The 24,490-nt window shown below is 41.6% G+C and overlaps 1 protein-coding gene across 3 annotated transcripts in view; it reads left to right on the top strand.

The window, feature by feature from the left end:
* Nucleotides 1-24,490, top strand: part of LOC121940967 (transcription initiation factor TFIID subunit 4) — a 103,848-nt gene that overhangs the window by 72,615 nt on the left and 6,743 nt on the right. For all 3 annotated transcript variants that reach the window (XM_088080529.1, XM_042483653.2, XM_088080537.1), the window contains one exon: nucleotides 1,285-1,407. In XM_088080529.1, coding sequence (XP_087936655.1) covers nucleotides 1,285-1,407 — 123 coding nt within the window. The remainder of the gene's footprint in view (nucleotides 1-1,284; nucleotides 1,408-24,490) is intronic.

Here is a 24,490-nt window from a genome sequence, read left to right on the forward strand (position 1 = left end):
TTTTAGGGAAAAATCAGAGGCAACTGCATGCACATTTTAGATCAGACTTTATACACCAAAGCAACCTTTTACAGAGCGCCATCTGAAAGTAACATGAAATTTTCCCCCGATCAGACAACATACGTGCCTCACACAAACACCAGTGCCCTGCGCACACATGCTGAGAGATAACATAAAAGAACATGAAAGACATGAAAGAGCACATTGATTGTCCCTGTTCGCTTCAACCCAGGCCTCTCTCCCCCCAGCGGGCAGGCACGCAGGCAAGCTGGTGGGTAGGCATTCCCTGTGCTGTGGCCAAGATTGATAGGCACGTGTGTGTGTGTGTGTGTGTGTGTGTGTGTGTGTGTGTGTGTGTGTGTGTGTGTGTGTGTGTGTGTGTGTATGTACTGTGTTTGCATGTTAGAGGGAGTGCTGACACCCTCTGTGCCATGGCCCGAGGCCCTCACACATCCACCCAATAGAAAGGGCAGCTCCCAGCAACGCTGGGTTCCCCCTCAGCCCTGTGGCTAGACATGACATTACCTTGGGCAGTGCCTCCCCACAACCTCCCCCTTATATATCACAAACTGCAAAAATCACAATGGTACCATGTGACTGCGCACGCACACACACACACACACACACACACACACACACAAACAAACTTGATCTTTGACAGAAGCCCTGTTAATGGCTGACAACAAGCTTCCATTTTGTTTGGCTCAGGAGAGCTTATAAAATACATGGACTGATAAAAGAAAGAAGAGGGATATCTTTTCCCTTGTGCAATGGTACATTATAACTTCTACATTTGATCCTACTCATGTCTTATTGCTCACTCACCCTCACCAAGTCTAACAGTGCTCTAAATGTCACAATTTTGGTTGCAAATACTCCTAAAATCTGATTTCTAATTTTTTTTTAGGTTGTCATGGTGCACCTTTAGGTGGTTAACAAAATCAGAGCAAGAAAGTAGTGTTTTGGAGGTCAGTGCTACAAAGCTTTGGGCAGTTCTGTATCACAGATAGTTATTTCTGGTGCAAGTGTTTGTTATTTATTCATTTAATGCTGACTGAGGCATTGTAATCTTCAAAGACAGCACATGCAGGACATATTATAGATTTGCACATGAATCAAATGCTGCAGATATTAAAATTCACTTTGTGTTTAGAGACATTGAATTTGTTAAGTTGGCATTGGGGTCACTGGTGCATACTGATACCTTGCACGTGATGTACTTTCCACCTCAAATGGATGCACATGTAGTAAGTTATTTTCTAATACTTGTGTTGTCTTCACCAGATGCAACAACAGGAACTGGCTCAGATGAGGCAGCGAGATGCCAACCTTACAGCACTAGCCGCCATCGGACCCCGCAAAAAACGCAAAGTGGATTCACCAGGGGCCACCCCATCAGGGACCGAGGTAAGTTCTAGACTCACTTAATGTCTATATTGTTATTTGTTTGTCCATATCCAGTTGCTAGTGTTGCCTTGATATCTGCCCTTAACACAGTTTTCACCAATAATAGTAACTTTTGCAGTATTTTTTCTGACTATTTTTTCTTCATGATGATGACATATTTGCCCTATCATCACTGGGCTTTCTACAAAGAATCCTTTTTTTTCTTAAAGTGTATTTTTTTGTGTAGACAGCTTTCAATGGTAATTTTCATGGCCCTGTCATCCCTGACTGTAGTGAGTTCAAACATGGAGGGTTGCTAGATATGCAAAAAAAAAAAAAAAAAAGAGTCACTGAATATCTTTCTGCAAGACAGTGAATAGGAAATAGAAATCCATCACTGCAGGTAAAGCAGCGGTTTCCAATTCCAGCTGCTGCAATATTGAAGGTTGTTACTCTTCTTAAGCTAGACACTTAAAAAAGAAGTTTTTGTTTTTAATGCAGGGTATTTTTCTGGATCTAATTACTGTGCTGTTGTTTAGAGTCTTTAGGCTATACATCAGTTACATTTCACAGAATGCTCTGAACTCATCATGCGTCTGTAGTTCAAGATTTTTGGTGGTCAGACATAGTTCCTGACATTATTAACATGAGAGTGCAGTAACAGACATTGTTGTAGGACAATTATTTAATAATCTATAGTAGGCTATGGTATTGTGGTTAGAGATTAGGAAAAATTTGTTGGCTGCCCAATGTACAGACCGCCTGCTTTTTGTTAAGTTGTTCTCAATTTGTAGCCCCTGGGGCTGAAAATTAAAGCCAATGTGGAAGTGCCAAAAACTGCACTTCTTCGAATGGCCTCTTGAGTCTGTCTCTAAAAGTGAGTCAATCCCCATAAACCCCAGTGTTAAAATGCCAAAATTCACTGCAGAAATAAGCATATTTACAGCCTGGTACAAAAAACATTTTGAGTTTCAATTGCTAATTTCCCTGTCCAACTGTATTGGAGGGTTAATTTTTATATAACTCACTGGTTTAAATGTAATTAAGTCGTAACGTTATGCATTATTAAGGGTGTGGTTGCTTCAAGAAACAGGTGGGTGCCATCTGTTGACAAGTCGCTACCATTTCGACAATGTTGGTCGTAACCCCAGGTGCACAAAGTAAAGGCGCAGCCACTGTTGCTATTTGAGTGTGTTTCCAGTTCATGAAAGTTAATTGTAACTAAAACATGTACTAAAACATCCTGTTCAGTTTTTCTGGTAAATACATGCTTTTTTCATGGTTATAAGCTTGTTTTTACTGGCAAAAATTATCATTAGTGTTATCACAATTAACCGGCTGTAAATGAACCATTCTAACCAAGCTAGCAGCTAGCTTTACGGCCATATCAACCTCTTATCTAAGTATGGTCACTTCTGGCTCCAAAAATCCAAGATGGTGAAAGCCAAATTGCCAAACTTCAGAATGGAAGTACACAAACCAATGGGTGATGTCATGTTAACGAAATCTGTTATTTATACATTTCCCAGACTCATGGCAGACCAGTGCCAAAGATTTTCACATTACACTGTAGGGAACATTAGTAGATATGGAATCTTGATGGAGGGGAAATCCAATGACCTTGACCAAAATCTGACAGACCCAGAGACATTGTGTTATTGCATGTTACACCATACATTTCTTTCAAAAAAATCATTAACTTTTTGTAGCATCTGTATAGCAATACATCCTGTGTATCAGGCAATCATCTTCTGTCATGTCTAATAGTATAAAAGTATCTGTAGGAATTCCTTTTTACTATTAGGCCTCTATTTAAATGCCTTTTCAATGAAATTCACACAAAAAAGTCCTTTAATCAACCCCAAATTATATTTGGTCGCCTGTTCAAGTTTTTATAGTGCAGTAAAAAAACCCAAACAGGCCCAATATTTCAGAGTTGAACACATAATTTAATTGCTTAATTCTTTCAAGTTATGTAATATATTTGAAACAAAGTCAAGTTGTCAGAATACATAAAAAGACATAAAAATGGAGATTGAAAATACAAATAAAACTCCCTGAGGGAGTATGAACCTGACCTTTCTCACAGTTTTTTCTTTGGCTGGCTGTCCACTTGTCGTGCAGAAAACACAGTTTGACATGCTATATATGCTCTAATTTTTACTAAATGATGACCACACCAAACACAATGGTTTTTTTTTTTATTTCTGTACTCAACAACAATGGCAAATAGATGAATAATTGGTTATTGGTTGACTGAAAATGAAGAAGATATTGGTTAGAGCTATGGATAACATTTTGGAAAATGAGTAATGTACTGCAGTTTAAGCACCCAAATAGAATATGAAAATATTAGAGAGCAACAAAGGCAAGAAGGATAGAGAAAATAGTATGAAATATATTTAAAATATATTTTTTACTGTCCAGGTGACGAAGTGAATGAAATGAAATGAATGATCAACTCAGTTGAGATGATATAGTTGCCCTGCCATCATTTTTTTGTTAGTTTTGTACATAATTAGGCATTCGTGTTTATATTTTGTTGAATGGCCAGATCACAGATTGAGTTAGAATTCAGTTCAGCGTCGTTATGCCTCGAGAATCTAGCTGATCATGCGTATCCACAACTAAGGTTGTTTGGTGAGGGAGCTGTGAAGTGCACTTTTGGGTTGGCGACACAGTTTGCAGCCCTCTGAACTATTGCTCTTATGTTTATTCAACTAAAAAATGGATGAAGACAAAGAAATCTGGAATATCAGATTAAAGTCATCCAATAACTTTCTGGAGGCACCAGGGAGCGGGTTTGTTTTGTGGACACACTTGTTTGTTGGTCTCTCTTCCACCACTTAGTTTTGAGAACCGTTGTATTCCTTATAATGGTTAACCTGTGAAGCATTGGCCAAGCTTAGGAGTCTGTCTAGTAACCCAAAATTCTACAGTTTAAGTTTGTGAACATGACAAAGATGGTAGAAAATATCTGTGTATTTAGCATGTTGACATACTCCCATGTGACTTTCCTGGTCTGTTCTTAATTAAGCTGAACACTGGTATTATAAAGGTCCGCCTCCTGTTTGAGGAAAAGCAGTGACTTAAGTATCATATTTCTCCGCAACAGGGTCATACATGAAGTCATGCACAGTTGCTGTACCAAGTCACATTTCCTTGGGGCATCAGGGGAAGCATTTAAATTCCACATATTCATCTGTAAATATGATGAATCTAAAATAAGCCTGAATTTTGAATGTCAATTGGTCATTTTAATAACCTGCTTATCGAGTTGCATCTTCACATCCTTCGCTTAGCAGCAATATGCTGCAGAGGAGCATAGTAATGCACCCGGTAAAAAAGCATAAATAACAAAATAAAAGCATTACTTCTGGTCCTTGAGTGCAGTGCCAACCTCTTTCAGAATGTTTTACCCTGATGGGTATTAGCCTGCGACCTTCTGCTGCTTTCAAAAAAAGCTGCTTTCTCAAACTGCTTTCCCAAATGCAGTTACACAACATAAACATGAATATACATTATGCCGGAGTTGTTGTCTTTTTTTTCTGTTTTATCCCTTTTTTTTAATGTCCTGTTCATGTTTAATTAGAGAGGCATAATGAAGTGAAGTCACAGCATGCCCCTCCTCTGGAGTGATTGCGGAGGGGGCGGAGGAGGAATCTTAACTTATTTTCACTTCGTTTTCACCTCCTCACATTTCTTCATTTCACATGGGCTGGAAGCGCCTGCGGCGTTCTCTTTCCCTTCTCCAGAGCAAAGTGAATGTGACTTTTCTAAGGGGGTCACAGGATGCCTGGAGGCCTGTGGGTGTTACTGGACTGTTGCCTGCTCTTAGCTTCACTGAGGGGCTTGTCATAGATTTCATCTCCACAGAAATGAGCCGGGGGGCCCTGGCCAGGAGCACAAGCAGCCAACGTTATGAAGGGCCCATGCTGATTATTTCCCTCTGACATCGCATCCTGAGCTTTCCGCATTAATCCCAGACAAAGGCAGCCCTTCAGTGCTGTGCCAGAGCTCAAATTAGGAGCCAGATAATGGCCTTGTTGAGATCCTGCTCTGTTCACCGAGAGGCAGAGCTCCTGTTGAAATCCTCCTCTTCAATATTCCCTCCCTCCTACTTGTTCTTTTCCTGATTAGACCACCTTTCCACCATGTTCGGACTGTGACGGAATTCAGGTGACACAATTTCGCTCCATCCCCCCACAACCCAACCCCCGGCCCCCGTTCTCCCACCTTTAATTTGATGGTGGCTTGGCCGGGCTTGGGCCTGTGCCTGGATGTGGATCGCCATGGGCTGTGAAACTGATAGCCAGTCAAGACTGGAGTGTCTGTCTCCAGCCTGATCTAGTCTGCAGGAGGGAACAAAGGGGGCCTTACAGGGCTCCGCAGGGTGGATTAGTTCCAAGAAGCCAATGGCTGGGGCTGCTGGCTGGCTCGCTGGAAGAGGGCCTGCTGTGGCCCCAGCGGTGGGTCACTGCACAGGCAGGGGCCGCACAGGCACACACACACCGCAAACCCCCCTCCAGCTCAATAGTCCTCAGCTCGAACCCTCCAATCAGCACACACAGGCTTTTGAAGTTTAGCACAGAAGTCAAGGGTGAGCGACGTCGAAAAAGGTGGAGGGATGAAGTGCAACGACAAAGGGCAGATGAAGGAGGATGGCAATGTGGTGAAAGCTCAAATGCCTTAAAAACAATAGCTTGATGATGTTGATACTATTACTATAAACTCTGATTTAAAAGTGTTGAGCTGTTGAAAAGGGATATTTTAATTCTTTGTGTATGTTTTCTTTTTAGGCACTAACAACACTTATGCCTCTATAGATAATACAAGGGTTGGGCATTTTAAGTAACTTCCATTTTGAGTGCTTGCATTAAATTATTATAGAGAACTCAAGTACTCACAAAAAACCCCATTAGAATAGGAATGTGAACTGGCCAACAGTGTGAAACAAGTACAATCTGAGATTTATTTTATGAACACCCATGCTTCAGTTAGCCTATCTAACCATACATTGGAAGTTAACCTGAGAAAAATAAACCATCTTTCTGTGGCTGCCTTAAACATTACATAAGTTTTAAGCTGTGCTGGAGGACTGTCTCCTGAGCTGCTTGCCTTGCAGACAGTTTAATTTTGCCAAATAAGCACGAGTGAACACAGTAGCAGCGGCTAACTTAGCTGTTTAACAGTCCCAACAAACTCAAACCAACAACAAAACGGCACGACCCTGACATTAAACCAATAAATAACCGTTACATAACGTTAGCTGTGATGCTAATGGTTAGCCACGTCAATGTGTATATGCATATTTGTAAGTGTATGTGTGTGCAGATGGACTCTCACCAACTATGCCTGGTGCAGAGCTCGCACTCCTGCAGCAGAAGTCCCATTATAAACAGAGAGAGAAAAAGAGTGACAGCTGTGAGAGGAAGTGCTAATACATGATACATACAGCTCTACCATTAAATTTATATATATATATATATATATATACATACATATATATATATATATATATATATATATATATATGTATGTATGTATGTATGTATGTATGTATGTATATATGTATATATATATATATATATATATATATATATATATATATATATATATATATATATATATATATATATATATATGATGTGTGTGTAAAAAATACTGACGCCCAAATGAGTATTCCAGTATTCATGCCCATCCCCACACATCAAGAAACACTCATCAATATTATAAACTCTTTTTTCTTTAATTTTTGGATGTATTTTGCAGGCTGAACTATCAGTATCTAAACCGTGTTTCTGCGACTAGACAATATTTGTGTACCACATTCAGTTTTATGCTCCTCTATAGCACATCAGTATTTGTACATTGTACAGAGACGGGATAAAAATGGTTTTTAGTTCATTGAATTGGGGATAGAGGACAGTCTGTCAAATTGAGCTTTATTCACAATGATTATTCCATAACGCCCTCTTTATTCTGTCCTTTCACACATTTAACATTATTCCAACACTTTCCTGTTTCATTTCCCCTCATTGATTTTCGTGTGTTATGATCTTCTCTCTTTCCATTTTGGTGCATCTCGACTAAACTGCGTAGCTTCTGTGTTGTTAGCCTCTGAAAGACAGATAGTCGACTCCTCCAGTACATCTAAGGTTAGCTTTAAAGGTTCTGCGATGTAAAATGTGCCTTGACGCACTATGTCCTGCAGTGTTAAACATGCTCAGAGCTTTGAAACATCCTTGACACATTTATGAGCTCAGAGTTATCATCCCGGCACTCAGGCCATTTATCACATCAAAGGAAGAGCTTTGTTTGTTGACGTAAAAGCAACAATATCAGCTAAATTGCCCCAGTTTGTACAGCCACACCGCCTTTCCTCCTATCTGTCTCGACCAGGCGCAATGCAAGGGACAAAGGTAGGCAAGCGATTTAATAGTGAGCACAGTCTATTTTTCCATTTGAATTCATTTCACCTTCTTTCTTTGAGGCTGTAGATCAGAAAGAAGGAGTGAGGCAATAGAGTGAGAGGCATGGGGAGAGAGGGGGGAAAGCACAAGGAAAACTGATGCCCTTTCCTCCAGCTAAATTAACAGGAATCACGTGGAAAACAATCTGAGTCTCCAATGAAGGAGGGAGGGGAGGGGGGGACCATTAAAATTAGCCTGGAGCTATGGACTGCACCCAATATCACTAAAGCTGCACTCACTACAGATGTGGAGGCTGGCTTACAGGCAAACTATGCTCTGTTCTATAGCTACAATTAAAATCAACCTCGCTGCCAAAAAATAGGAGGGGGAAAGAGGGGGTAGAAAGGCAGACATGGAACATCAAAGACAGATTGAAATGTGTAGTCAGTAATAAGAGTGGTCTCCAAGCCCTGAGGTTCTCCACGGTCCCCTTGTTAATGAGAAATTTTGACCTCTGGTTTGTAAGTTAAACTTGTAATCTCGGTTAATGAAGTAAATCAATCCCAACTCGGGAGTGTTCAGTGTCTCTCCCTTTGCCTTCTCCCCCGCCAACCTCCCCTCTGTCCCTCTCTCTTGTGCTTTTCTTCCTCCTTCTCCTGCGTCCCTCCCAGTGTGCCGCCTGGGAGTAAAATACGGCCAGGTCTTCAACCAGACAAACAGGAAACTCGCAGAGCACGAGGGTTCCGGAGCTGGAGGGGGGGGCGTAAGGACTCAGAGGACTAGGACCAACCAGGCTGTTTGGTTAAGAAAGAGACCGGCCAACTGAATGCTAGTAGAAGGGGACAGCGTGGGGGAAACCGCTCGCTCCTCCTCCTCGGCTCTTCTGCCTTTCCATCTTTTTCCCCTCTCTGCCCAAATATGATGGGGGTACTATTTGGTTAAAAAAGTCATGGCTGCTTGTACAAGTGGCAGTACTCACCACATCCTCCTCCTGTTTTTTTTTTTTTTTTTACCACATCACTCCTTCTTACTTTCTTCTTACTTCTCTCCACAGTGAAACGATACACACAGTGGGAATTTTCAGTGGAAAAGACAGCTAACTTGACCTTCTTTTTTCAGTTTGCATGTTGAGCTCCACTTTTGCAATTAACTATATGGAATCTCATCTTAAATCCACTGGGTGCATTAACATTAACCCCCAATTAGCCATTGTTTTTATTTATTTCACCACTAAAATAATGCAGGGTGGGAGGTGAAATAGAATGCAGTGACTTTAGCGTGACTTATATCGGGCTGTAATGAAGCACAAGGATTCCTGTGTGGGTTCCCCTCCTCTACATACTACATAAATATTATTAAAGAGGGCACAGAGAGGCTGCTATTGGTTTCATAATGTCAAGAAGATTGTAATATTAGTTTGACTTTACGTCTCAAGGCAATTCTGTGTTTCCAGCGAGGACACAAAGGAGACAGAGTCGAGTCTTCGGAATGGTTACAGGGGCTCCTTGGCTGGATGCCATGTGTTCTTAGAGCTTTAACACAATGCACTTTGCCAACTTTCCCTTCCCCTGCACAATGCAGAGCACAGTGGTACCCACCAGTGGTTAATGCACTATGGTCAGTGGGTTAAAGCATTTAAAATGCAGCTATAGCATTAGCATGAAAAGAAAAGTACATTTGTGTTTTCTTCAGTTGTGTGGGCTACAGTTATCTACATTAGGGAATCCACTTAGCTCTATACTGAAATGCATAAAATACAAAAGACACGCTATAGATAGAACAACACATGACCTGAATTACCTGAAAGTTACCTGGTTTCAACTTTACATAACAGTTACAATCAGTGTGGGGAATAAAATGTTTCTTTCACCAGTGAAAGTGGCTGTATAAAGGTGGCAGTATGCACTCTTAAAGTTTGCGAAAGTTTGTGAAACACGAAGAATAATTTTACTCTGATTAGTTGAGAAGATGCAGTCGAGACACCTGACAGCAGCCTAATATTCCAGTAAATAACAACACTAATTAGATATAGTGCCTGACGAGTGCTTTGACTTTTTCATGGAACAATTCCGTCGTTGCCCCCATCAGATTCACCTGCCAGCGGGTGCTGATTTCCAACCCTGATTACAGGGCATTACATATTACACTTATTACATATCATCTTAATTTACTGCAGCAATGGCACAGAGTATAAACACGCCCTCCCATAAATCAACTTAGCCATCAAAGTTTCAGTGTAAACAGGAGTCTACAGCCACACTAGCAGTTCTGTGAGGCTGTACTTGAGCTAACATACTCATAATGACAATATAGATGATTAGCATGTTTTGTTGTGTCATGTTCACCATCATAATTTAGTTTGTTAGCATGCTAACATTTGGGGTCATAAGCATTAAACTCAAAATATAGCTGAAGCTGTTAGGAATGTCATGAGTTGTGCATCTATTTTGCAGGGAAAAAATAGATGGGAGGAAGTGATTTACATCGGGCTGGGTTTATAGTGGAAACAGACCAACTACACTGTCTTTATTTGAGTTTTAGTCATAGACCAACGCATTGGACAAAATAACAATTTGAAGTCAGATTAGCGCTTGCAGAGATGAGAAGTTAGTGGACCACCAAAATTATTACAATATATCCTGGGGAGGACATGAATGTATGTACAAAATATCATGGCAAACCATCCAGTTGTTTTTGAGACATGTCACTCTAAGCCCAAATCATCAACTCCATGATTCTGTTTTAAGAAAAGTGAGGGGTTCACCAAAGCAATTCGGCTTCATCCTCTGGGAACCATGAATGTGTGTGCTAAAACATCTAGAAGATGTTCAGATATTTTCCAGAATAAGAGAAAACTTTGACCTTCTTGGGTTGCTATAGGAAAAGTCAGGATCGTAGTCATTCATATTCGTCTCCTGGGTACCATGATTATCTGCTCTAAATTTTATAGCAACCTGTCTATTAGTTGTCAAGATATTTAACCAGAACCAAAAGACTGTCATCCTCATGGTGGTGCTAGAGGGAAAGTCAAGAAAGCGCTGAAGTCATTAAGATTCATCCTCTAGGACCATAAATGTCTGTGCAACATTTTGTCTGTCCAGCAGTGGTTCAATATTTCAGTGTGGACCAGAGTGATGGACCGCACTATTGACCAGCTGACATTGACATCCATAGAGTCAACATAGCTTTATGGATGGCGATGTCAGATGCTAAATAGTGCAGAATTAAAAGAAGAATTTTCTCATAAAGAAAATGGGCAGCCTAAAAAACATAGCTCTTTACATCCTAAAAATCATAGCTCTTTAGTTTGACAAATGTTTTGTGAACGCACAACACACTTTTCCACATGGTTTACCATTTAAATTAAAATCTTTATGGACATGATGGAATAGAGTCAGACAAATGGAGCGTTTTTGTAATTCATTGAATCTCTGAATAGCCTGTTTGTTCCACTGTCTCTGTTTTCTTAACCACTCAGTTTATGTGTGTGTGGCTTGGACTGATGTTTTTTGACTGTAAATTAGACGTGAAGCCTAAAAAAAAAATCACTTTCTGACATGTTTGTATCTTGTTGTTTGCACATGAATCAAAATATGTATAGAATGCAAGCGCCGAAGAGATACCGTAGGAGCCATGATTTTCTGTTGGATCTTGAATATATGGTAGATGTCAACTTGACTCAGCATCACTTGCTTTAATGTCTTCATTCACGGAAAGGGGCTTAGAGAGCTTCCAAGATCAGTAACACAGACGCACACACACACGGGCTCTCCACGTTCCACCACTCATTTAGGTTACATTTTCTAGTTTGTCACACTTAAAGAAATGAGACGGTAATTAAACATTCTCACAGAAAGAGAGAGAATTCCTGCAAATTAAAGGTAGATAATAACCAGTCAGACCAGACAAGAAAACCAAGAATTCATTGATTGCAGTAGTCATTGATTGCTGTGATCAGTGAATATTGATGAATTATATTTAGGCTCCATCGAAGTTAATTAATGAGTCTGAATCACAACAATAAATCTCAAGTTGCCCTGAAGAGAGAAAACACTTAAACTAAAGCCTTAAACACAACAAGTCCGGGATGGGCTCGTGGTCCACACCTTGAGCTCCGACTAAGACTGCTATGCATTTTCAGGGCCAAGGATATCAGGGCTTAGTCTAAGCTAAAAAAAATTAAGAAATAATTTTAACCATAGATGATGCAACCCATTTTGGAGGATTCATTTTTGAAAATCCATTATATTTATACATGTACATAAATGTACACATTAGTGTTAACACTGTAATCTCCCTATTTAGATAAGAACCTCCTATACATCCATATTCATGGCAAAGTAGTGATCCCCCTCATTTCTGCCTTTAAAACTTTGCCCTGAAATAATGGTTAAATATACAGTTTTGACAACAAAGTTGAGCCCCAGGCACTTAAAAGATACCCATCTTAAAGAAATTAATTACCTCCCTTGTTAATCTTGATATAATTAAATTTCTGAAGAATGAAATTTGCTGCCTTTTTTCCCCTCTCCGCCTCGCTGCTATGGAGGCGAGTCGATAATGGCTGGCTCTCTAGCTAGCCTGCTGGCCAGGGACATGGGGACAGCCTAACATCCTGGGCCCCATGCTGTGCTATACCGCGCTGTGCAAACCCACTCTCCTCATCCTACGCCTTCACCACTCACAGGGATAGGCAGAGAAAACGCCTCAATCACTGCTTTGCCATCCTGCGCCTGCTTGTGTTTCCTCCTCATCCTGGAGGAGATTGAAACTCTGGGCCTCCAGATTCTTATCATGTGATAATGTTGTCGAACAGCTCGAGAGTTTTAGAGCGCGGGCGCTGCTAATGAAGTTGTTGACACGGAGCCTCTGAAACTTACATGGTGGAGCCCTGGAGAGCCCTGAGAGTTCTTTGTGTTATGGTTCACTTAAGAAACTCCTGTGTCTTTGTATGACTTACTGTTGTTTTTTATAGGACCTCCTGCGATGCTCTTAGATTTCACCCTGATTACTTTGTGCACAACAGCACCGTGGCATTACCAGGGAACACTGCGTTTTCTTGTCGCTATGTATTTAAGTTTGTTTTCCTTTGACTGTAAGTTTTATGTCAGCTCCATTGTCAGCTGTCAAGGTTTGAGCCTGGGGAAAGAAAGGAGAAAAAGCTGGAAAGGATCTTTCATTAGGAGCTGGCAGGGGGGGCTGAAGAATGCCAAGGAGGGCAGGGGGGAGGTGGTAATATGTACTGAGTAGGCAAAATACTACAACTAGGTGGCAGAAATGCCAACATAGAGAGTACTTTGAGATTTCAGAATCTGATTCAGGACTTTTCGTTGTGGAGGTGTACATTATGAATCCTGTAAGCAGCAGCTTTTTGCTTAAACTTAATACAAAATAATAAGGCACCATTTTTACATTTACTGCATTATAGCTTATCTCTAGCAGTTTTCTCTCTTTTTTGACAAAAACAGAATTTCTTTAATATAACAAACATTTGCAGTGGAATATTCTCTTCACTCATAACATTGATGTCTTTAATAATACATGTGAGAATAGTGAAACCATAATACTGTACAATAGTTGACCGTGGTATGTTTAAGTGATCAAGGTTTCCCACACATATAGTTATTTGTAGCAGCCCACCGCAATTATAACATCTGCTGCCATAAATAGATTTGAGGAGCGCTAATGAAAGATCCATACAGTTTGGTTATTAATTACACAACAATCCCAGAGCGCAGAGAGTACTCTGGGCACAGACGGAGAAGTTCAACGTCAAGTGCATTGAAAGTGAAACTTAACCTTTAATTGCGCTGGGTCTATAAGTTGGATTGACAGATCAATTGTCCACTCCACGAGTCACAAACTGCTGCTGGAGAATAAAATGACTCAAGGGGAACTCTGCCTGCGCTGCATTTATGTAACCCCAAAAACCTCCGAATTTAGAGGGGGGACACAAAATTATACAGAGGGACACACAGGCATTTTAAAGAAAAAAAAGTTTGCTGTCATCGTCAGCTACCAGCAAACATAAATTCTGTGGGAAAAACTTGCTTTACAAAAACAGCTTTGGTGTAAGTGTCACCCTTTCAACAATTTTAATAACTTTAAATGTCTGTCTAATTATCATGTGCTATAGACAAATATTCATTTAACACATAACCTAATTTATTTTGATAAGTCATTGGGAATTTTAGACTGTTGAGGTCAAATTTAGATTATGTCTTGTGAATATAAATTGTTGACTGGTCCAGCAGCTGGTGATAACTCAATCATGAGTTGATCATTCCCAACCCTAAAACCACTGCTGTTAAGTACCCCCTTTATTCCACTTTAAGCTTTTTACTACATCGCCCAGAAGCTCCTTTTTCTCTTAGCCTCCCACTGGGAGAGGCCCTGTTTCGGCTTCCAGTTACACTTGAACTACCCCTCATAACCTGGACCAACCACCAGCTACTTAACTCGACAGAGATGGTCCATGTAAATGAATTTCTCAAATAACACAGTTTTTATCTGTCCTTTAGTCTAAGAACCATTTATTTCATTGTTTGGTGCTACAATATTGTTGTGATACAGTGTCCTCTATTTTGTCTTATAACGGAAAAACAGAACGACTAAAATTAGCCTCAGAAAATGGTGAAAGAGAACAAACAAGGCGATCCATTAGTGAGGATGGGTTATTGGCTGGCTTGCCTCTTCTCATGGCGGCCCATTAAAAGTGGTAATGTCTGCCTGCAGCAGTGCCTGGGGAAGAAGAAGGAGGCCATGGAAGGCATATTTCACATGCATCAGACACTGGAATTAAATAGACCAATGTTCCCTAAAAAGACTGAAGTACATCTCTTTCTGATGTGCGTCCCGGGCAAAAATTCATTGATCTTAGAATGTCCCTTGGCAATTATAAAATATTAAATCCAAGTCGCACTTTTCGGCTCGGCTTAATTTTTTTTTCCTCGCTTTTCACTGCTTTCCATTTGACCAATTTAGAAAAAAAAGTTAGAAATGGATGGCCATGAAAAAAAAAGGCGCTGATAATAAAGACTGTGCCCACTTTTAGATATCTTTTGTTATGTTTCTGTATTGTTTTTGCGGAACATCTCAGATCATTAAATGGGATGAGGTCCCAGCAAAGCAGAGAGTGCCTGAAATATGTCTTATTACAGCATCAGAGCAGTGTAAACCAGGGCCATATAAATGACTGGTTTTGAAGCACACAAGGGAGTGAAATTTGTATGATATCTTTATTCCTGAGCACAAGGTCTTCTGAGGCTCTGATGCCTGTCTCTGCACTCTGGGGATGACAAATATTTGTCAGCTGCTTTCCATTAGGTCTGTGGCCCCGGTGCTCGCCTCCCTGGCCCCCTTCATGTCCCTCAGAGATTACACAGGGGTCTATAGTTAATTGCCCAAATCATTAAATTTAACATATATTTCAATAAATATAATCAGCCAGCTGTTTGACAAGGTACACAGTTCATTAAATCCCTGTGCTTGTTTGTCCTTTCCCTAATTAAGATTTAGAATCGATCATTGAGTGTGTAATGTACGGTGTAGCTCGGCTTGCACGGGGACTCTCTCTGCTCAAACGAAAAAGGAATGGCATCCGCTTGCTAAAGCTTCACCATTTAGCACACTGACTGCAATGGGAATTAGACATCCTGTGCTAATTAGGGAGGCCAATTAACTGTGAAATTCAGGCATTTTTGACAAATAATCTCAGCAGAATTCAGACATCACCATGCACATGAATGTTATCAGTCCTGAATGGAGAGAGGATGAAGGCTATTGGCTGCAGTGCTGTTTTAGATGCTTGCCTGTTTCGCTGAAAATGTGTGTGTGCTCCCAGTGGTGTGTTGCTTGTGTCAGTTCGCATACACTCTAACCTAATGTCGCACAAATTTATACATGTCCACAAAAATTCATATGGATGATGCCCTACTGTATATTTAGCACTATCAACAATGGATTACATTTGATGGGCTGTTGTTCAGTGTACTAAACCATTGCAATGGTAATAGAGGAAACAATTGTCCCTGAAACGGAGCAGTAGGCTGTGAGAAAAAGAGCAGTAATAAACACAGATTGCGGCTTTTTTACAGTGGAGTGTCACCGGGTCCGGCTCTTGTCTGGCCTTGAAGCAGCAGAACGACAATGTTGCGGTTGCCCATGTTCAGCAGGGCATCTGCCCAGCACTTGACCTCTATTCGTCTTTCCTGAAACAAAGAATTGGCATCACCCGAGAACCTCAATGTCTCTGTGTCTCTCATTCCCATTTTGATTCATGATCACATGTATTTTTTAGATTGCATAAATTATGTATTTTTTGGACTAATGAACACCCTCCACTGATAGAACTTTGGGAGAGTTGTGAATAGCTGGATATGGCCTCTATCACCCGCATCAGTGTTCTGATTACGTGTCATGGTAGTTCTGAGCGGTAGATGTGGTTTGGCTGGAAAAGGACCTGCCTGGCCTTTTGGAGCAATTTTTATACAACAAGGTCCAGAGAGCCACAAAATGTAAACATACCTCCTGGGCTGGCCTGTGTCACTACACACTAGCTTTGTTGTGTGTTCGTGCGCGTATTGAAGTGTGTGCAGTTATGCGTGTGTGGTCTGACTCGTTGACAACTATAAAACAGGCCCCCGCTGTCTTTATTACCTGTCGGGCCTATCCCAACTGCTTTGTTCCTGCGATGCATAGAAACACATTTTAACCGTGCTTGCGTTGGCACTTTCTGTTCAGTTGGAGATAGAAAGGCGCCATTACGCCATGGAAGGCAATGGCTGTGGGTGTATGCTGAAGCTGTTTGGATACCAGGCAGTGCCGGAGGTGTGTTTGCTGGGCGCCGATGGGCAAGTCCTGCAGCTGCCCGCCTCAGGTAAAGGAAGAATTGAGTACTTCCTTTTACAAGATGTGTAATTATTATGGCAGACAAGGGTGTGGATTTAAACCAAGTCAATATGTAGATAAGCGTTATACACACACACACACTCACATACACACACAGCTGCCTAGAAAATGATGCTGTTGTATGTGGTATAATAAAGCAGGTTGCCAAAATGCTGTGCAGGTAGGAAGGAAGCCTTCTGGGCCTGTGGAAGAGGAACCTGATGGGAGGAATGAGGCCTCCAGGAAAGTGCCAGAAAAGCTGTAATGAGGAACTCTTTAGCTGAGTCCAAATTTTGTGATGCTGCCTGCCATTATTACCCCCCAACCCACCTCGAGTACTAATTGACTTTGTGTTATATGATTTTAATTTTGACATTGCAGTGCCAAATGTATCATAACCACGTGAAAATCATTAGACTTTTATGTCTTTCTAATGTTTATCAGAAGAACTACGATTGGTACTGTAATACCTCTTTTCCTACCAAAATGAATCGCAGGGGAACTCACTAAATATGTCCACTGTACTCCTTTCCCATTGCCAGTAGACTAGAGCTGTGCACACAGCCCTGCAGCAGATGAGTATGCCTTTCTGTGTATGTGTGTTTTTTTTCTTCTTTTTTTGTATTTTTTATTTTTGGTGTGCCGCATTTGACATCATGAACAGGCTAGAAAAGAGGTCAGTAAATAGTTGAAAGCAGCACAGAGACCAGTGAAAATGTTATGGCGGCTACTTTTTGAAAATATATTTCTTATTTATTCAGTCTCTCAATCTGATGCAGATGCAGATTAATTTTGGATTGACATTTGAGCACTGCTTGGGCAGAGATGGATGGTATTTTGTGTGGGCGTGTCAAGAGGTTGTGAATGCAGATTGTAACCTTTCCCATTACATTAAAAATCCAGATGTTAGCAGGTGTTAGCCAGTTTGTTTTTTTTGTAATGGGAAAAGGGGTTTAGTAGTGGTATAAATACTATATATTATTATCTGGTTAAGTTCAATTGACAAATTCAAAAGCCCCAAATGGTAAAAGGAAACATTTATTTCTGAGTAGCTATGAAAACTCAGCTTTTCACCCTGGCAGCTTGTGGGATGAACACAATGACAGTGGGGGTCACGAATGTTCACAGAGGCACTCTGTTTTAAAAAAAATAAATAATAATAATCCAGTAAAGTTTTGGTTCGTCTTTCTGGGCCATCTATATAAAACATTAAACTCTCTTCTTTCCCCAGTAGAGCCTGGATTTTAATCAGACCTGCTCTTCAGACAGCCATTTTCCTGCCTCTTATACTTAGCAGGCGTCACATCAGGTGCTAGGGGACCATTGACAGCAGCGCCGGAACAGAGCCTGTGATGGCTAAATGATGTCAAAAATGGCCCCATTTATGTCAATTTTGAGATCAAGGGGCCAATTCATAGTGCGAACCTCCACTGTAATATTGCTTTCTAACCTCCTCCATCTGCATATCCACTGTGGCCCCTTGGTGCGCTCCGTTTCTTGTAAATGAAATGTGTCACTGCTCATATGAGGATTTATAGCGAAGACTGACAGTTCGGCTCACAGCACATGTCTGCGGAGCAGCAGGATCCGCAGTGCCGCCTTTTGGTCTCTTATCTCATTCTCAAGTCAGTGTCTGTTAGTGCTTCGATCCTGTGTTATTCAGCGCTCCTGCTATTTTGCTAGCCTGCTCTTTTCCCTAATTAGGCCATTTGCAGGATGCGTTCCCCTTAGTGTGGTCATTTATGTTCGATACCACTCTGAACTGATATGCTTTTGTTAACTGGTTGTTCCTATTTGGAGTGTTTCGCAAAGACATCAAAGGGCGGACCACAAGCCTCATTTGGCAACTTCTCCCAGCTATCCATCGGCTGCAAAACACCCCGGTGCCTTGATTATTAACTCAGTCACCACCCTCTCATTCAACTTGAATTAAAAATTAAAAAGCGGCAGAAATGACAGTGCCACACCATTGAAAGTAAAGTGTGCAAAACCAACAAGGGCTCATTAGCGAGTAGTTCTGAAGACAAGCATTCTGACTTGAGACTCATTACACTTCTCCTATTTTAACTCTAATTGGGTTCATTTTATATATGAAACGCCTTGAATATTTAATGTTGAAAAAGTTCTACTTCTGATACTTTATGTAGCCAAAGATACTTGGCCTTCGTTAATTGTCCAGGTTATCAGGGAAGCTTTTAGCGATTCCTCCGCTGCTTTGCTTTCCCCATAGAAAACCAGAGAGGAAAGACATTGAACACATCCTTTGGTGGATTATTGATTGGATCAGGATCTTCACACAAATAACTCTGATTTACAAATAACAACAAAAGTATCATCTGCATTGTTTTATACCAGCTGCAGCTGTACTATTCTGATTGTAGACAATAGGACTTTCTATTCACTAAATAGATGATAATAACCAATATGTGAACAAAATGTTATTACCGCACAATCCTACATGCTGTTGCAAACCTAAGCTACAAACACCCAGCTAACAAAGCCTTTGTAGTATTTAACAAGTTGCTCAGCTAGCCAGGCTTAGAGCATTTTAATTAAACAGATTCAAAACAATGTTATGGTTTCTTCATCTGGTTGCCTTCACACAATCTTTTGTTTCTCTCAGGTTGAAAAGAAAGAGAGAAAAAGAAAGAGCGGGGAGAAAAAAGCCAACATTGTGTTTCCAGGCAGGAAAGTTTGAAGTTCTTTGTTTGGAAGCAAGGTTCCGGGTGCAGCACACTGTTTAGCTCGGTGACCCTGTGACTGTCTTCTGAGGAATTGTATGAGCAGCCCTGCAGAATAGTGCTCCAGGGTCAGCTTTCATCTTAGTAGTAACCTGTGGACTTTGAAACTCAGGGCGATGGAATTGCAGCTTTGTCAGTACACTACTAATTAGAAAATTCCTGACCTCGAGCAAGATGTTTTAATTATGTGTTGTGTCAACGAGTTTGCAGATTTAATCCACCGTTGATACACACTCAAGTGTGCAAACTGTGTCGCACGTTGTAGTAGATCAAGTGGAATGGTGAAGGGGGATTTTTTTTTTTCACTCCATCTCTCTCTGCCCCATATAACCTTACGCCTCTCCTGCACCGTGTTTGTAAAGAGCCATCACATGCTTAAGTAGCCAAATTAGACGTGGAGTTAATGTGTTAGTTCGTGAAAAAGCTGGTCTGATTCGCCTTGGTTTGTGGGAGGCTGAAAAATGTGACAGTATTGTGCTGGGTGTGAGCTCTCTGTTGCAGTGAGTCAGTGTGAGGGAAGGCAGGAAGGGGTTAAACAGAAATTGAGCGGGGATGCTGGGGGCAGCAGTGCTGCAGAACATAGCAGTGTTCGTGCGAAGGCAAGTCATTTCCCGAAACACTGCAGACACATGGCCTGCGGCGCTCTAAAACCTTTGGAGACCAAAATGGCTTGCAGGAGTTAGAAGTAATAAGGTGTTTTTTTGCCTTCTTTCTCCTTGACTGAAATTCTGCACGGTTGCTATGCATTGCCATGGAGCTGTGTAGCTGTTTTTATGGTTTATGTGGGTATTAAGATGCTCTGCAACTGGCCATTTTTGAGATTTGTTGTTCTTTAGCTGTGAAGCAAATGGAAGTTGTTTGTTTTGAAAGTAATTCCTTCATTTTTTTTGCCATGATCAAAATGCTAGACCTCACTCTTATCCCTTTGTATTTTCCCCTTTATTCTCTCTGCTGTTCACAAAATGACAAATTAACAGAAGCACGTATGAGACAAGAAAAAACAGATAAAGCAAATGTGTTCCACTCGCCTCCTTTTTTTAAAAAAAAAAAAAAAAAAGGTGACAATGGCAGCCTCTTGTTTAGGATTTTCACAGAAAAGGAACCTGTGACGTGAACAAAGGCCGTCTGTGTTGGGGCATGAACATAAAGCTGTGGTATTAGTCCATCCTGACCCCCCTGATTATCAGTGTGCTGAACCAAAACCCTTTTCATCCTTTCCCCTGGTTCTGTTAATCTTGGCTGCCTTGTCTGCTTCAAAGAGAGGCTCCAGCATATAATCTGGCTATGTACATCTGTGAATTATTATTCTAATTCTTTATACGTTTATTAGAGCTGAATAAACTCCACATCAAATACATCACTCGGGCAATGTCAGAAAGCCCGGGGCAAATCAGCCGACATCTGTTAACTCTTTCAAAATGGCCTCATCCAGCATGTCTGTGGGCGTAGAGGAGCGAGAGAAAGGAGAGGCGAGAGAGAGAGAGAGAGAGAGAGAGAAAGTCTCTGTTGCTGATTAATGGCGGCCGTAGGAGAGGCGTTTCAGGCCGAGTGTGGAGATGAAGCGGGGCCGCACTCCCACGGCTGGGCTCCACACTGTAAACACTGTGAAGGGACGAGGCGGCGTTCCCCAACTGAAATGCGGCGTGGAGGAGAACATGTGGGAAAGCTTTGCTTCCTGGCACATAGTCAGTCATCCAGTCAGTCAGTCAGTCCTTCAGTCAGTAAATTAGTCAGCCAGTCAGTGAGTCAGTCAGGCCCTCAGCCAGTCAGCCAAACAGCCAGTTCTTCAGTTAGTCCGTCAGTCAGCAGATCAGGACATCAGCGAGTCCTAAATGAGTTTGTCAGTCAGGTACCTCTGATGAGGGGAGGTCCATAAGGAGCACCCCAGCACCTGCAAGCCACTTTAAAGGTTCCAATTGCACTAATACAACTAGACCAACGAGTTATGGCTGGCAGCATGCCACAGTGGTCAGCATCATACCAAAAATTCATCAGTATTTGACTACTGGCTGCTGCCAATTTCCATGCTGGCTTCAACTTTTTAAAAAAACACCACCTGGTTCAGCTTTTGCTTCACTTCTTTGTTTAGCTTGTCAACAGTCTGTCTCTGTTGTGCTATATATGTCCTCCTTGCCTGGAGCATAGACTTTAGAGTTTAAACGGATTTTTTAGCATCAAAGTAATAACAACAAAAGAGTAATGTTGCATCATGAACAGCTTATCTATTCCTCCACCAACATGGGGCTAGTCTTTATCCTTCAGTATGAATGCTGAGCAATGTTCCCCCCTCCCCAGTTTTAGTTAACACGGTGTGTTAGCCTGGGTGTTGTCACATATCAGTACATGCAGTACATGTGTGTGTGTTCCCCTACCACGCAGCCCGTCTGCAACTTGTGCTGTGAGGAGTGGAGTGCTGAGACAGCAGGTTGGCCTGTGCAGGGCCGAGCAGCTCTGTGTGCCTGGCAAAGTGGGCCATTAACCCACCGCCCTAAGGTGTGACCTGGGCCAAATCCAATATTGGCTCCGGCATCAAGGCACAGGTGCCACTCAGGGTTCAAAGCCACAGATCAGCAAGAACCCCACCACCCCTCCTGCCCCAACCCCCCTTTCCCTTCTCAAACAATAAAGGACTGAATGTAAATTCCTCAAGACACCTACAAGCATCGCTGCTGCCGCTGCACAATCGGAGACAGGAAGTCAAAAGCAGAGAGAGAGTAAGAAAGAGAGAGAGAGAGGGAGAGAGGGCAAAAACCTACATTATTAATCAAAAGTAAATTTAGCAAAATAGGAATTAATTTTAGTCCTCTGAAGCTTGAGGTGAATGTTGCTGGTCATTGAAGGGTCGAAACATGAAAGTGTGACCTTCTGACTTTGTCCTTCAGACTCAGATTTTCCCTGTAGCTCTGAGTATAAGCGACATATTAACCAATGGACAGCCACCCAGTTACTCCAATAACAAATACTAGCACATAAAGGTTCAAATCGGGATGGTTTAAAGAGAAGTTCTGAATGTGTGTGATGTTCAGGAGCTTCTTTTCATTTCAAGCTTTTTATATGTTTATGGGGGCAAGCTTTTATGGATCCCAGGATGTCATGTGACTTGCAGTTCTGACTGTGGACATTATAAAGGCTGACTTTTTCAATTGTCCCTCCATCAGCTCCACTAAATTTGTGCAAAATAACACAAGCGTATCCTATCACGTATTGTGCATTTTGTGATTGGCATTGGACGGTGATGGCATGTGGCCGCAGGTCACTCATGGGGATGGGAAATCAACTCATCACTCTCTTCCTGTTCACTGTGCTGGTGGCCAGTTGAGGTTTTCAAATGTAATCACCTGTAAACACTAAGGAAAAGTAGGAGAAATTGGGTGCCAGCTATGATTTCCAACCACATGGACAAGCAAGACCATCTCTGCTTCCATCTCCCCTCAGTGGTGGAGTCACTGTAGCAAGCGTGGAAGAATTTAACACCAGCTGCAATACCAGCCACGTGGATTTTCTCTGCCAAGCATCCTGCTCGCTGTTGTACAGGTGTTGTTTGATAAACTGGATGACCTCCACGCTGGCATCAGTTTGGAACCGGATATTAGGAAGTTTAACGTCAAAGCTGCACTGCAACATGGCTAAATCCTTAAATACCAGACAGCACCATTCAACCAGCTGACTGCCTGTCAATATGTCAGTCTGACAGAGCAGAGTCTGGAGCAAATTCTGGGACATCAACGTCACCAGTAACATCAATGGATTCACTTGTGGTGGATTTAAATTGTAGCACAACAAAAGCTAATGTACCCAAAACTACAGTTTAATCATTCCACCATCAGAAAGCATGATTACCAGAACCATTTGGGATGCCGTAAACACACACACACTGCAGCTCATTGTGAAACATGGACAATAATAAAGCAGCAGCCCACAATGTAAAAAGAGCCAAAAAATGGACAAAATTACAACGTACAAGTTGAAGGAACTAATGGGGATTACATTTTATTGTAATTGTACTTTGTATAATTTCATGCAACGAGTTGATCAGTGGATTTGTAGATAATTGCTAAAATGTGCAATAAACCATGGGTGGAAATAGTCCTCCACAAATACGCTTCTACTCCTGTTAGAGTAACGATTACTAAAAGTTCCAAGCTGTTATATTGAAATTACTTTGCATATTTAAGACACTGTATTTATGAGCAGTTGATAATGGAGTAAGATTTTCAGCAGAAACATGTAGGCTTGGACTTTTTTTTAGGATTTGAAGACAGTAAGTAGAAATACTGAATAATCCCAGCCTTGTCCTTTTTATTTATCATTTGCTGTGGAAAACTTCTTCAATTATTGGCAAGTTTCATCATTTATAAGTAACCCTCTTATAGTTGCGTATATCATGACTTCATTACACTTGAGACAAGGCTGGAATATTTAGGTATAATTTTAAATAAATTGTGATTATTGAAATTTCAGTGGGTTTTTTTTGAGTGTCAGAACGAGCACTGGTGAAATTTGTAATGTATTTCTGTTTTTCCTTGAGTCTGTCAGACTGCAGTTTGTTATACTAATTGTCAGCTATACAAGCACACTGAGGCTTCCTCTTTCTGCCCTTGTGTGCATGAACATGTGTGTGTGGGAAACCATGGGAGGGTAAATTAGTGTAAAGTCATGTGTCTGGCCCACTGGCACGTTGTCATGTATGTCAACAAAATGCGGCTGAAGACCAGAGCCAGTAAGGAGGCTTTATTACTGACATCCTCTCCTCTCCTCCTCTCCTCTCCTCTCCTCTCCTCCTCCCCTCCCCTCCCCTCTCCTCTCCTCTCCTCTCCTCTCCTCTCCCCTCCTCCTCCTCTCCTCTCCTCTCCTCTCCTCCTCCCCTCTCGTCTCCTCTCCTCTCCTCCTCCCCTCTCCTCTCCTCCCCTCTCTCCTCTCCTCGTCTCTTCTCTTCTCTTCTCCTCTCCTCTCCTCTCCTCTCCTCTCCTCTCCTCTCCTCAGGTTCTATCCACTGCGCTCTCTCTCCCTCTCTCTCTGTTTTTCTCTCTGTCCCCCGCTCCAAACAAGTCAAATGTCTGA

The sequence above is a fragment of the Plectropomus leopardus genome, chromosome 1 (genome assembly GCF_026936395.1).
Source record: "Plectropomus leopardus strain MGB_pleo_1.0 chromosome 1, ASM2693639v1, whole genome shotgun sequence".
NCBI lineage: Eukaryota > Metazoa > Chordata > Actinopteri > Perciformes > Serranidae > Plectropomus > Plectropomus leopardus.